At 39.6% G+C, this 13,658-nt stretch overlaps 1 protein-coding gene across 4 annotated transcripts; it reads left to right on the top strand.

Moving 5' to 3' along the window:
* The first annotated feature begins 1,080 nt into the window (after positions 1-1,080).
* LOC135112528 (RNA polymerase-associated protein RTF1 homolog) lies at positions 1,081-13,405 on the top strand. Of its 4 annotated transcripts, none has more exons than XM_064026947.1 (16): positions 1,081-1,358; positions 3,729-3,905; positions 4,327-4,432; positions 5,152-5,417; positions 5,755-5,866; positions 6,056-6,177; positions 6,533-6,666; positions 7,497-7,721; positions 9,533-9,722; positions 10,072-10,154; positions 10,250-10,445; positions 10,947-11,054; positions 11,472-11,621; positions 12,130-12,300; positions 12,715-12,847; positions 13,194-13,405. In XM_064026947.1, the coding sequence occupies exons 1-16, from the start codon at positions 1,269-1,271 to the stop codon at positions 13,313-13,315; spliced, it is 2,385 nt and encodes a 794-aa protein (XP_063883017.1). In that variant the 5' UTR covers positions 1,081-1,268; the 3' UTR covers positions 13,316-13,405. The 4 variants fall into 4 exon arrangements, with proteins under 4 accessions (XP_063883017.1, XP_063883016.1, XP_063883018.1 ...); XM_064026946.1 differs by having other exon boundaries at positions 12,715-12,853; XM_064026948.1 differs by lacking the exon at positions 7,497-7,721 and having other exon boundaries at positions 12,715-12,853.
* Positions 13,406-13,658: the final 253 nt, after the last annotated feature.

Below are 13,658 nucleotides of genomic sequence, written 5' to 3'. Positions count from 1 at the left end.
ACTTATTCATCAATTTTTGACCACTGCTTTGACCCTTTTATGGGACCGGCATTTCAGTGGGCATATTTTTTATTGGATTTTTGTTGCCCTTGGCCAGTGTCCTTCCTACATAAAAAATATAAAAAAATGCACCATCTTGAACACCTGAATCATATCCCTTCTGGTTCGCCTGTCCTGCAGCGTCTTGAAGTCCCACGCGGCAGCATCTCTCCCCGTATGGCATCTGGGACAGTTCTGGGACAAGCTTTGTCGCCTTTCGCTGCACCTTCTCCAGGGTCTGGATGTCGCGCACAGGTGTGAAAAAACAGGATTGGACACCATAGTCCAGGATTGTGCGGACCAGAGAAAGATACAGTGGCACCTGAATGTTCCTACTTAGTGTTGAAATTCCTCTTAATTATCCCCAAGCGACTATTTGCCTCGGCAGTTACCTTCGCAACGTGGCCAGATGACTTTGTCACTATAGATTATTATCCATAGGTCTTTCTCCTATGTTGTTTTGCAGAGTACAACTCCGTTATTCCTGTAGCCAGTCTGCTGATTTTGGTGCCCAATATGCATGGTCTTGCACTTGTCTGTACTGAAGCCACTTGTCGCTCCACTTTTGCATATTTCTTTTTAGGGCCTTGATGGTCATTGTTGTATTATTTGCAGTCATGTCGTGTTTTATCACATAACTATTTCACTGTTCTCATAGTTGCCTTTAATTTGTTATATTCCAATTATTTCATTGTTTGCAGTCGCATTTGGTTCCTTAAGCGTCCCACCCTTCTCTCGAGGCTCTTCCATCGTGCTCAGTTAGCACCTGCAGGATGTAGCGGTTCCGGGACACATCTACCTAGAATATATGGACCTCCTCCTGGGTTGGTTGAGGTCTGGGAAGCCCACCAGGTAAGAATGTCAGGTAAGCCCAACCAGGTGAGTAAGAAGGAATAATGAAGGGTCATTATTTTTAATTGATAATCATAACCATTTATAATATTAAAAAACGGTTAAAATAACATAATTACAACTAACATTTCAGTAATACATTCATGTCTGAAATAACGCAGTGAGAAATCTGGAAGGAACCATCGTGCCATCCGTGGTCCTCGTTGTTGATGTTTGTTGTTGTTCAGAGTCAGGCAGCGAGTGGAGGGAAGCTGAGAGGTGGCCTGTGAGCGAGTGTCGTGTGTGTCTGTCTTCCTCTGACGCCCCATTTACCCCTTCCTGCTGCTGCTGCCACTGCCCACCCCAGAGGAGTGAGATAGAGAGGGAGCACCGCCGCCATGAACAAGAGGAAGGCCAAGCCGCTCATTGACTCCGACAGCGATGAAGAAGGCCAGAGCGGATCTGGATCAGGCTCGGACATCGACTCGGTAATTACTGGTGTTGGTACTGTATGCATGAGAGGTGTAGTGGTGTTGTTTGACTCATGAGTGATGGCTCAGGGAGATGGGAGCAGCGGCGCAGTAACCTAACCTAACCTGGCTTGACACATTGACTCGAGTTATTTGCTCTCATACAGTATATTAAGTTAGGTTTCTGGATGCAGGTCATTCTAGTACAGTTTGACTTCTGCTCGAGGTGAAGGTGGGCTGGAAAATAAATTACTTGCTCATTTCAAGTTGAGGGACAATTGTTTTTCCTCTTCCTCATCTTCCTCAGACTGATTCATATTCAGGTTGCATCTCCTTCTCTAATGAAATAAATTGCTATAATTGGCTGAATTAATCAAGTATATTTTTTCTTGGCCCGTGGCCAACAAAAGAAAGTGTGACATTTGTTGTTGGCACACTGAGATCACTCTCTGCAGCGTGACATTCATGTATGAGTAATGAAAGCAGCACTCAGTAGACAATTGACAATTTAATGTCAAGCGGGGTGGTGTGATGCTCTGGGCAGTAGTCTGGGACAGTACGGATAAGCTTTCAAAAATTGCTAGTGGCATTATAATAAATTTCTGGTATATATATATATATATATATATATATATATATATATATATATATATATATATATATATATATATATATGGTTTTATTATAGTTTAAGCCATTACACACTACGTGGTAATAACCTACCTCATTTTGTTCTTCTGACTATTCACATCATTTCTAATGATTACACTGCTTGTCGGAAATTAATAATAACGCCACAATAGGCCTGGGAATGCACAGCGCTCTCAACTTTTTCTAAGTCCACAGGTAAACATAAATGGTGTATTGTTGCCTGAACTTCAGTTGTTAGGTTAGGTTAGGTTAGGTTAGGGTTTTATTATAGTTTAAGCCATTACACACTACGTGATAATAATCTACCTCATTTTGTTCTTCTCACTATTCACATCATTTCTAATGATTACACTACTTGTCGGAAATTAATAATAACGCCGTGGGCCGTGGGTAGAGATTGGGGACATTGGCTTAAACTATAAATTTACCATATATATATATATATATATATATATATATATATATATATATATATATATATGTATATATATATATATATATATATATATATATATATATATATATATATATATATATATATATATATATATATATATATACAGGGTTGAGAATACTCAGAATGAAAGGACGCTGTTCCATGGGCAAGGAATTTGATGTATAACGAAGGTGAGGAGTGATGGAGGTGAGAGTGATGGCTTAGTTATCTGCCGTGACATAAGCTGGTGTCCCTCCCCCAGTATCCAGGCATTGGTGGGCAAAGGGAGGTTGGCCCAGAGATAACATCAGTACTCTCATCTGATGTGCAAGCAGTGTTACCTTATTATATGTACAAGTATGACTAATTGGATGTTTACCAGTGTATGAAGCTAGGTCAATTTGGAGTGATAGATGCAGAATGACCAAGGGATGTTAATTTGTCAATAGAATAGTTTTTAAATACCTGGAATAATCCGCTGGATGAGGTTGTGAACAATCTGTTAACATATTTAAATCCGAGTATGATGACCATAATACAGAGAAGACCCTTTTATGAGTTAATCTTTCTTCCCTCCTTTATTAGTTTTCATTCATTAAGGCACTCAAGATGGATCAAGATGGCACACACCACAGCTGTCTGAAACCTTGTCCAGTTTTGTCCCTGCCTCTGTTCTTGGTATTCAGAAAGTCACGGCACTGAAAGCCAACACAGGATTGGAAAAGATTTAGTCATTTATTCATATATTGCAGAAAGATTCCAGCTGGTTACCTTTAAATTACAGACAAGCTAATGTTAGACCTTTTAGTGAAACCTCAGTTGCATAGTATTGAAATAACATAAGTATTTCTATGTGAGGGCTTGGTTAGGTTAGGCTTAAGTTAATTCAGTTCATTAATATCACTTATGTCGTTATATTAAGAGCTTATTATCATTATAGGCTGAAAGAATGAATTATATTGAGGACTTATTTATCATGACCACAACTCAACTAGTGTCACAACCATCAGAATACACTACTGACACTGCACAGTCACCTTCCTTCACTTACTCTACTGTACAAAGTTTCACAACACACCAACAAGACCTTACAGCCTCCTTCATATGACAAAGTTCATTTTATCAAGAGCTCACTGTATTACTACCATAGCCACAACTCAACCAGTGTCACAGCCATCAGAATACACTACAGTCACCCAACATTTCACCTTCCTTCTTCTCTACTGTACAAAGTTTCACAACACATCACCAGCAAGAACTGACATCCTAACCGTACCTGACCACCACCTGTCTGTCTGCAGGAATTACTGGCGCTGGCCAAGAAGAAGAAGAAGCGGTCCAACAGTGAGTCATCTGGCGGGTCGTCTCCGAGGCAGAAGCCATCCGCTGTTCGCTCCAAGGTGGCCACGGACAGTGACTCAGAGACCAGTGACTCGGACTCAGACTGGGGCGCCTCCAGGGGGAAAAAGAAAAAGATGGTGAGCTTCTTTCCTCCCTTTTTTTTTCTCTGATTTTTTGTGTATCTTTATATCATTTTACTTGAGAAAAGGGCCATTAAAAGTGCTAGTTCCTAAAGACTATAGTCATAAAAAGGATTATCCAAAATTTCAGAAGGGTCTTGAGAGTATTTTTTGTTATCAATGCATTGTTGTTATGCTCATTGCCACTATGAGAAAAAAATCTTAAGTTCTGCTATGTGTTATATTTATATGTACTTGTTGAGGAGCAAGAAAAGGAGGATGATATGCCTTATGGGATTTATTTATCTATTTATGTACCTAATAAGAAAAATAGGAAGGAGAAAGAAATATGAAAACACACACAATTAGATAGAGATGACCTTAAATATTTGCTAAGGATGCATGAGAAGTGACCTAAGAGTGAATATTTTGCCCTCAGACAAAGACAGCCACCAAGAACAAAGGCAAGACCACTGGCACTTCCCAAGACAGCGACTCGGAAGGCACCAGAGCAGCACGGGCCAGTGCGTCCGAGCCAGAGGAAGGTGTGTGTGTGTGTGTGTGTGTTAATAATAATAATAATAAACGGTTTATTATTTAGGCAGTTGACAAACTGAAAATGTACATAGGAAGTGTGTGTGTGTGTGTGTGTGTGTGTGTGTGTGTGTGTGTGTGTGTGTGTGTGTGTGTGTGTGTGTGTGTGTCATCAATGCTAGCAGCACCACTAACACCACCACCATTACCATTATCACTGCCACTATCACTACTGCTGTCATCATCATCATCACAACACAATTATCATCATCATCACCACCACCAGCCATGCATAGATATTTTGCATTCTGAACATTTTCTACCTCTTTTTTTTATGAATTCCAATGGGATTTCATGTCTTATCCAACCTGAAGTAGTTTCTGGATGCTGCCTTTGTTTGTTTTTCTTTTTCCCATGAATTTCCAGATGTTGCACAGGTACATTGCATTCCTCACTTTTTCTGTCTCTTTCTTGCACATTCAAATGACACTTACCATAATTTCTCTGTTCTATTTCTTTCCTGGTATTTCCAAAAGCTACACGGATATATTGTTTCTTGATATTCCCCACCTCTTTTCTACACATTCAAATGAAGCACATCCCATAATTTCTCTTGTGTCTTTCCCAGTATTTCCAAAAGCTGTGCAGGTAAATTGCATCCTATTAATCTCCACTTCTCTCTTACATATTCAAATAGAGCACTTCCCATAATTCAGTGGTTGCTCTGTAGGTGAAGTCTCGGACACAAATAGCAGCGACTCGGAGGTTGATCTGAATGAGGAATTTGATGATGGCCTAGACGAGAACATGATAGGAGATGAGGAGGACCGGGCGCGACTCGAACAGATGACGGAGAAGGAGCGAGAACAGGAGATTTACAACAGGATAGAGAAGAGAGAAGTCATGAGGACGCGCTTTGAAATTGAGAAGAAACTGAAGCTGGCCAAGAAAAAGGAACAGAAGAAGAGGAAAGAAAAGGAAGGAGATAAGCCTAAGGTTAGATTTTTAAACATTTTTGGTATTTGTATCCATTGTTTATGTGAGTCTGCCTTCTCATACTCAAAAATGTTATTATACAACCTTTTAAATTACAAAGAACTGTAAAAATATACTTATTACTTTTTATTATATTGGTAACAACTGCTACTTATAGTTACTACTTCTTATAATCCAGCACACTCTTACACAGCCTTGCAAATTACAAAAGAGCTCAAACAAAACATGCATTTAGTTCCTCTCATTCCTTGTATCTCTGTCTGTATGTAAGCTTCCCATAGTGTCTTATTGTAAATGAATAACAACTCCCACTTATAATCATCACTGTATTTCCCAGGAGAAGAGGCAGCCCGTGCTAACAAACCGAACCAAGACGTTAGAGGAGCGAGCTGGGCGGAATGACAAGTTTGCAGCGCTGAAGGCCAAGAGGGTCAACAAAATACAGAAAGGTGAATGAGGTTGCCACCTTGTAATAAGAGACTGTATCTTTTGTCAGCTTAGGTTGGTGTGATTTTATGTCAGTTTAGAGAGAGAGAGAGAGAGAGAGAGAGAGAGCAGGAGTGTGTGTGTGAGAGGCAAATGAGAAGGTCAGTGGAGAACAACAAAAGATATGACAAAATTATTCTTTCCTATTTCAGCGGAAGAGGAGAGACAGAAGAAGGAACGTGAGGCGGAAGAGAAGAGGAGGAGGAAAGAGGAACGGGAGAAATCAATGGACTCTGATTCAAATGTAGAAGATGGAAAGAGTAAAAAACTGAAGGTAAACTTTTCTATATGTTACTAGAGTTTGTTTTTGTACAACTGATACTGTGAGAGTTAGGAGGAAGGTTGGAGTGAAGAAGGAAGAGGTTAGAATTATGAGCAGGAAGGCTGGAGTTAGTATGGCAAGACTCTTAACACTTACAAATTGGCATGAGATCCAATAGGAGGCTGTACATAGTTAGGAAGCAAGCAGTAATTAGAGGAAAGGAAGTAACTTTGGGATGTATTAATCAGTGAAAACCCATCCATTCACTAATTGATCAACTAACTGATGCAACACACCTTTTATAAATCTACACCATAAGCAATTTTGTGTTCTAAGTGCTTTTCTGACACATTTACATTGATTTCAGGCATCAGACGTGTACAGCTCAGACGACAGTGGATCAGAGAGCGACAAGTCAACTAAATCTGACAAATCTGCCAAAAGAAGATCCTCCTCCTCCTCCTCGTCTTCCTCCTCAGATGGTGACAGTGACTCGGGCAGGTAAGGCTTTGTGTCACCTTGTCTTGTGTTGATTCGGAAAGCTGTAGCATAAGTTATCGCATTAGTTCTATTCTTGCCCACAGCTTTATAATCAAGTGGGTCCTACATTCAAATTCAGTGCTGGCTAGGAAGACAATGGGTATTTCATAATGGTATCTTGTATTGATTAGGAAAGCTGTACCATAAATTATCCTGTCAGTCCCATCAGTCTTTTGTGTACATCTTTACAATGAAATGGATCCCAGTTTCAAATTCAGTTCTGACCAGAGACTTAATGGATATTTCATACTGGCAGGGAATAGGTATGAAATATAAGCCAGCAGGAGAGGGAGGCCAGCAGTCTTATCTTCCCCTGTAGAAGTTATTGGTTTTTATGATTCCAGAGATAGGTTGGCAAGAGTTGTGAGCCTTCATGACCTTTAGTGGAAGTTATTAGAGGTTTTATTTGAAGTTATTAGCTTGTTTATTTTTATTCCATGACTTTAGTGATAGTCTAATCAGGTTTGTGTATCTTTTTTAAAATTGTAGTGGAAATCATTGGAGTTTTCAAAGCTATTTTTGCAGCCTTAATCAAAGGTGAACATGGATTTTGCTTCACTAAATGAAAAAAAGCACTCAATAAGAAGCAGACTAATAATTTCTGTGGCCTCTGAGAAAAGTCTGACAGAAAAAAAAGTGTTTCAGAAGAGGGTCCCTGTCTGTTGAATATTACGTGAAGCACAACCCCTATAGTATGAAGTCTGTTGTGTCAAGAGCATGTCAGCTAGTGTTAGGTGATAGTTAAGTGTGAGGTGGAGTGCCACTGAGGTATCAAAGTACCACTGCTGCAGCCCCTGTGTGGAGGAGGCCACTGCCAAACCCAGCAGGGGAAGATTTGCTGCAAAGCTTCCAAAGAGCCATGGGAAAGAAAGCAATACTAAGACGACCAAGAAGATCGAGTCAAAAAAATTGCCTTCTTCCACTTCTTCTTGTGCTTCTCCCTCCTCTTCTTCTTCTTCATGTTTTAGTGATTCAAGTGACAGCAATGTGTCACCTAAGAAGACCAGAACTGACAGGTAGTGAAGAAAGATGTGTGCGTGTGTGTATGTGTGTGTGTTTGCTGGTGTGTGTATGTGTGTGAGTGTGTGTGTTTTTGTGCTGGGTGGAGACTTAACACTTGTTGGTGATGTTGTTCAAAGAGTGCTTGCAGTTTCTTTAACAAAGTGTGCCTTGTGTTGTGTCTTTGTCATGTTTGTGTTCTGGGTTACCTGAAGATCAGCCATGCCAGGTATTCTTGGAGGTTGGTCAAGACGGGTCAGGTCAGGTTAGGCTACCTACATACATATCTACACTACCTCAGTGAACAAGTTAATAGGAGGGATATGAGTTTTCTTATTTTTTATTTATCTTGTGTTTCCTCTTTCTACTACATTCTACTGTCTATATGTATCTGTATTTCTGTCTGTCCATAAATAACTTCACATAAAACAGCCAAAGAGTATCTAATAGAATATTTAAGTGCTCTAAGGAACATGACAAGGGCTATGTAGGCAAGATCCTTATCCAGTCAGGGTAAGACAAGATGTGATGTGTTCAAGCTTGATAAAGTTGCATTGGAAGAAATTGCCTCTGAAACAGGGAGTTCTTGTGTTCTTATTTGGGGTGGCTGATCTTCATGTGATCTGTCTTTTTGCCAATAACAGGATGAATTTCACACAATATATGGTGTATATCAGGAACAGCACACTATCTCTACTGGCATATTGTTTGTAGACACAACATAGAGTTTGTTAGCTGAAGGCATGTCAGGCTTGAATGCTCTGAAGTTTTAAGATACTGAGAAACTGGTCTAAACAAAAGGTAGCCGTGAGAGGGAGCAGTGAGGGCCAGACCCGTGACTCCCAGAAAGGACACTCAGCACACAGGTCTCCACCTTGCCACCAGTGAGCCGGGAGTGACTGCCAAAGCCTTCAGCTTGGTGTTGGAAGTCTTATCTGTCGTTTCCTCAGAAGTACTTACATGGATACAAGCATAAATAGATCATATTGGTCTTCATACAGTGACTTATCAATGCTCTTTATTTACTCCTGTCTTTATACATTCTCTCTAGGATTCAAGAAGCCTTTACTACCTCCTGTTATGGGAACACCAGTATTTTTTTAAATTTAAATTCTCACTGTCATAACTTTATTAAAACACTTAACTTTTCCCTCCTAAGCAGTGAAATCATTAATACCTTCCCCTTACAGACACATAAGTCTTTCCTCTAAAATGTCATTATCATAATTTCAAAACACCTGCCTATCCTAACTTTTTATTGGGTATGAAATAAAAATACAAAGTACCACAGGACCGCTTGTGTTGTGTTTTGGGCACACTAGTTGTATCCCCCTTTAAATATTGCTACCATAAACTTACCTACCTTAACTTTGTACTATGAAGTGGAAATGCAAAGTACCACGAGACTCTACTTGCGTTGCATTTTACGTTGAGCTAAGTGAGTGAGTGCGTGAGTGGTGTGGAGTGTTAGTGTTGGTAGTGATGCCCTTACTGAGATGACAGGTCATGTGGCAAACTCACTCCTTGCATGGCTAAGGGAGAAGGAAGGAACAAGGGAGCAGGGTGCAGACTGAGCATGAAAAATAGATACTTTCACTATCACCTCTCATCATTACACATATTTGTAATTAAGAGAAAAAAAAGATCTGAGCAGAAAATAATACTCATACTACTCTTGTTGGGCTGTTATGAAAATACATGAGGCACATCTGAAATATCTATTGTCATCTATGTATACCTGAATTGTGTTCCTAAGAGGACGTCCATGAGAGACGAGTGAATCCAAGCAGTTCTGTGTCTTGTTCACACTCACCGTTTCTGCCTTCAGGTCTAAAGACAGCCACCGCTCAAGAGAATCCAGACCGAAGTTTGTCACGTGTCGAGAGGACTTGGAGAAGATCAGACTCTCTCGCCACAAGATGGAGCGTTTTGTCCACCTGCCAATATTCTCCAAGGCCATCATCGGCTGCTTTGTCAGGATAGGCATTGGCAGCAATCAGGGGCGGCCTGTGTATAGGGTGTGTGTTGTAGAATATTTGTGCCCCTTGTGTACCTGTCGCCTGTTAGTTATCACCTCCAGAAAGGGCCTCTCTATTCTTGCCAACCATTCCTGTCTTGTGGTTTCTCTATACCTGTCACCTGTTACTGTTCCTCTTACTGCCTCTAGTTCTCTTCAGTGCAAGGTTCCTTTGTATATCATCGCCAGCCACTCCTTTCTTGTCTTTCTCCTGTTTTATGCTGATATTTTCATAGTTCATATTAATCTTTGTAAAAGAGTGAATGTTGTGTGCCTTGTCTTGACTCTCCTCCTTTAAGATCATGCTACATAAGAACATTTTCATGACCAGGAATCTTTATCTTCTCCAGGTTGCAGAAATAACAGCTGTGTGTGAAACAGCAAAGATCTACCAGTTGGGCAACACAAGAACAAATAAAGGACTGAGGCTGAAGTAAGTTGCCATGCTGTAATGAATCAATATCTTTTCTACATTATGACTGTCAGGTCTCCCCCATGGCCTTGCCTAACCTACCCACCCTCTGCCAGACATGGGTCACACGAGAGAGTGTTCCGGCTGGAGTTTGTGAGCAACAGTCCGTTCCAAGAGTCAGAGTACAACAAGTGGGTGGAGGACTGTGCGGCTCATGGCACAGAGCTGCCCTCCATGATACACGTGGATCAGAAGCAGAAGGACATCCACGATCTTCTCTACTATCAGTTCAGCAGTGAAGACATCGACAAGGTACCATATGAGGTTGTTAGTGTCACAATTCAGGAGAAACATTGAAAAAAAAGCAAGAAAAATCTGTATATTTGGTGAGCTGGCAGTGTTAAAAGACAATTTTTTCACATAATAACAAGAGGAAATGTATAGTTATTGAGATATTGAAAGTTTATTGTGACAAGACAATTTTTCATCTAACAATAGTAAAAGATTATAAAGAAAAAAGAAAAATTATATATTTGCTGAGGTGTTGAAAGTTGATGGAACAGCTTTTGACATTTCTTTGTGTATAAGAATCTTTTTTCAACCCAATAATCTCTCAAGCTAGAGGAGAAACAGTCCTTTCAGTAATAAATACATCACTTATCATAATGACCATTTTGCTCACAGATATGATCACATATCAACACTGTACAAGTTTGTTACTGTGGTTTTGCTAGTACATAATTCTCTCTCTCTCTCTCTCTCTCTCTCTCTCTCTCTCTCTCTCTCTCTCTCTCTCTCTCTCTCTCTCTGCAGATGGTGGAAGAGAAGGCTCGGTTCAACCACAACCCGACCAACTTTGCTGTGGCCAAAACGTTACTTATGAAGGAGAAGGACATTGCTGCTCAGAAGGGTGATGATGAGGCAAGTACCTTCAGTATTTCATCAGTGAGACAGACACAGGTGCTGGGTGGATGTGCTGAAGTTGTTATGTCATCATGATTTTGTTTATGTAATTGTTTTCTCTGTTCCTTCTTTTCTCTTATTTTACTCATTTCTCTCTTTCTTCCTGTCTTGTTTGTTTTTCCTCTTTTTCCATTTCCATCTTTCTTTTTCCTTGTTTCTTTCTTTCTTTCTCTTCTTTCTTCCTTTTATGGAGTAAATATTTCTTATTTTAATTTATTTTTGTAATAATGACTGATAAAACTATGAAACTTTGCAAAACTGTGGTCATATACTACTGCTTTTATCACCACTACTACCACCACCACTGCCACCACCACCATAACTAAAACACGTTACATCTGTCCACTTAAAATAACTACCTATCCTTATTCACAGTCTGTGGAGAAGCTGACGGAGAAAATTGCAGACCTTGATGAGAAAGCGAACAGCCTTGACAAGCGCAGGACTCAGACCATAGCTGCCATCTCCTACATCAACGAACGCAACCGAAAAAATAATGTAGAGAAAGCAGAGAAGGCAATTTTGGTAAGTTTTCCATGTCATTTACTGTTTTACCTTTGCTGTTTCCCTAGAGCACCATGTACTGCTCTTCTCCAGTTGTTTCTTTCCCTTGAGTCTTCCTCTTTGACTCCCATCCTTTGCAGTTCTACCACAGTTCTTACCCTCCATATCTCTCTCTGTCTTCCCCTTGATCTTCTCTCAACTGGTTTTCTCCAGTGTAAATGTAGAATAAGATGAGATAGAGAGAGAAGAGAATTACTCGTACAATATTTGCAATGCTATGAAGGAAAAACAAACAAGGTGATGTTTACTTGTGGTATATCTCTTCCAACAGAAACGCATTGTGATTTTAAGCAGAAAACAAGGGGCGTTCTTTGTGGATCACAGTAGAAAGCAAACTGATATTTTTCTGTATCTCTGTAGGTAGAGAACACATTTTTTGTGTCCCCAGATGGAAAACAAGATGATATTTTGTATGCTTTTCTTGTAATGACTTTTCACCTCATGACATTTTTTTTCTGCATTCCTTCAGGCGGAGATTGAAGCGAAGAAAGGAACAAAAATTGACGATCCGTTCACCCGGCGGTCGACTCGGCCCACCATGGTCACCCGTACCAAGGAACCTGACATCCAGTCCTCGGAGATGCTTATCAAGGTGGAGATGGAACGGAAAATGAAACAAGAAGAAGAGAAGAGAAAAAAGGTAGGGTGTAGTATGGCCTTTGCATTTTTATATGGTTAACATTTTTGGATTGATAAGCCAGAGATAATATGAATTCAGTCAGGAAAGATGGAAAATGAAGCAAAAGGAAGAGAAGAGAAGAAATGTAGGGTGTGGTGTGATCTTTGTATTCTTATACGGTTAACAATTTTTGATTGATGAGTTATAGGTAGTACAAACTCAGAGTCAGCAAAGACATCCTAACAGACAAGTGGGTGAATGGGCATCTTTGTGTCATGTGTTAAACTATCTTGTTCATTTGATGATTGAAGGAGTTTTACTAAATAGCACACCAAAATCTTTCTTTTTGAGCTGTTGTTGGCTCCCTCAGTATACTAACTTAGTCACTAATGAATAATAAGAGTGACATTTTGTGTTTTCTTTCTTTTTTTTCAGGAAGAAGAGCTTAACAGAAAGAAGCAGGATGAAGAGAAGAAGAAAGACGAAGAGCGGAAGAGAATACAAGCTGAAGATCTATTCGCTGCTCATGATTTTGATGTCAAGATCGACTTGGATGTGACGATTCCTGGTAATGGTAACTGATGCTTGCTTTTCTGTCCTGTATAGCCTAAGAGGGTTAGGAGTTCAAGTTCAAGAAATCAGTGTTTTTGCATTGTGTCTGTCTGTAAGATTGATTTTATTCCTCATGTTGCCATATCCCCTTCTTGTACACTGCCTATAATTCTCTTTATCACTCTGTACAGTCTCCAATCCTCCTTATATCTTTTGCTCAGTCCCTAGTCCTCTTCATCTCCATCTGCACCGTCTCTATTCCTCTTTATGTCACTGCCTCAGCTCAGTTCCTAGTCCTCTCTATCTGCACTGTCTCTAGTTCTGTTCACCAACACTCAGTAATTTCAGTGTACCTTTTCCAGCCTCAGCTCCTGTTGGTCCCAGACAAAACCTGGGGAGTGCAACAAATGGGAGTTCAGTGAGTGCAGCTCCCAAGAGATCTCTAAATCTTGAAGAGTACAAGAAGAAAAAAGGCTTAATATGAATAACTGTGGCTTAGGTTGATAAAATCTTCTAGTGACAATTACAAGTGAAGAATGACTCCACACATGCCAATACACACACACACACACACTTACTTATTCCTTCATCAACAATATTAATTGTAATTTTCAGCATAAGAAAAAGTAACATTGATATTTTATTTTAAATGCCAGACTTATTTGATTTAGGATAATTTCAACTCTAATTTTTCTTTATTATTATTGTTATTATTGTTGTTGTTATGATTATTATTATTATTATTATTATTATTATTATTATTATTATTATTATTATTATTATTATTTATTATTATTATTATTTTGTTTCTTTTCATTTTTTCTTGC

Source organism: Scylla paramamosain, chromosome 24, assembly GCF_035594125.1.
Source record: "Scylla paramamosain isolate STU-SP2022 chromosome 24, ASM3559412v1, whole genome shotgun sequence".
Taxonomy (NCBI): Eukaryota; Metazoa; Arthropoda; class Malacostraca; order Decapoda; family Portunidae; genus Scylla; species Scylla paramamosain.
Note: the sequence above shows the minus strand (reverse complement) of the source record. Positions and strands in the feature narration are given on the sequence as shown.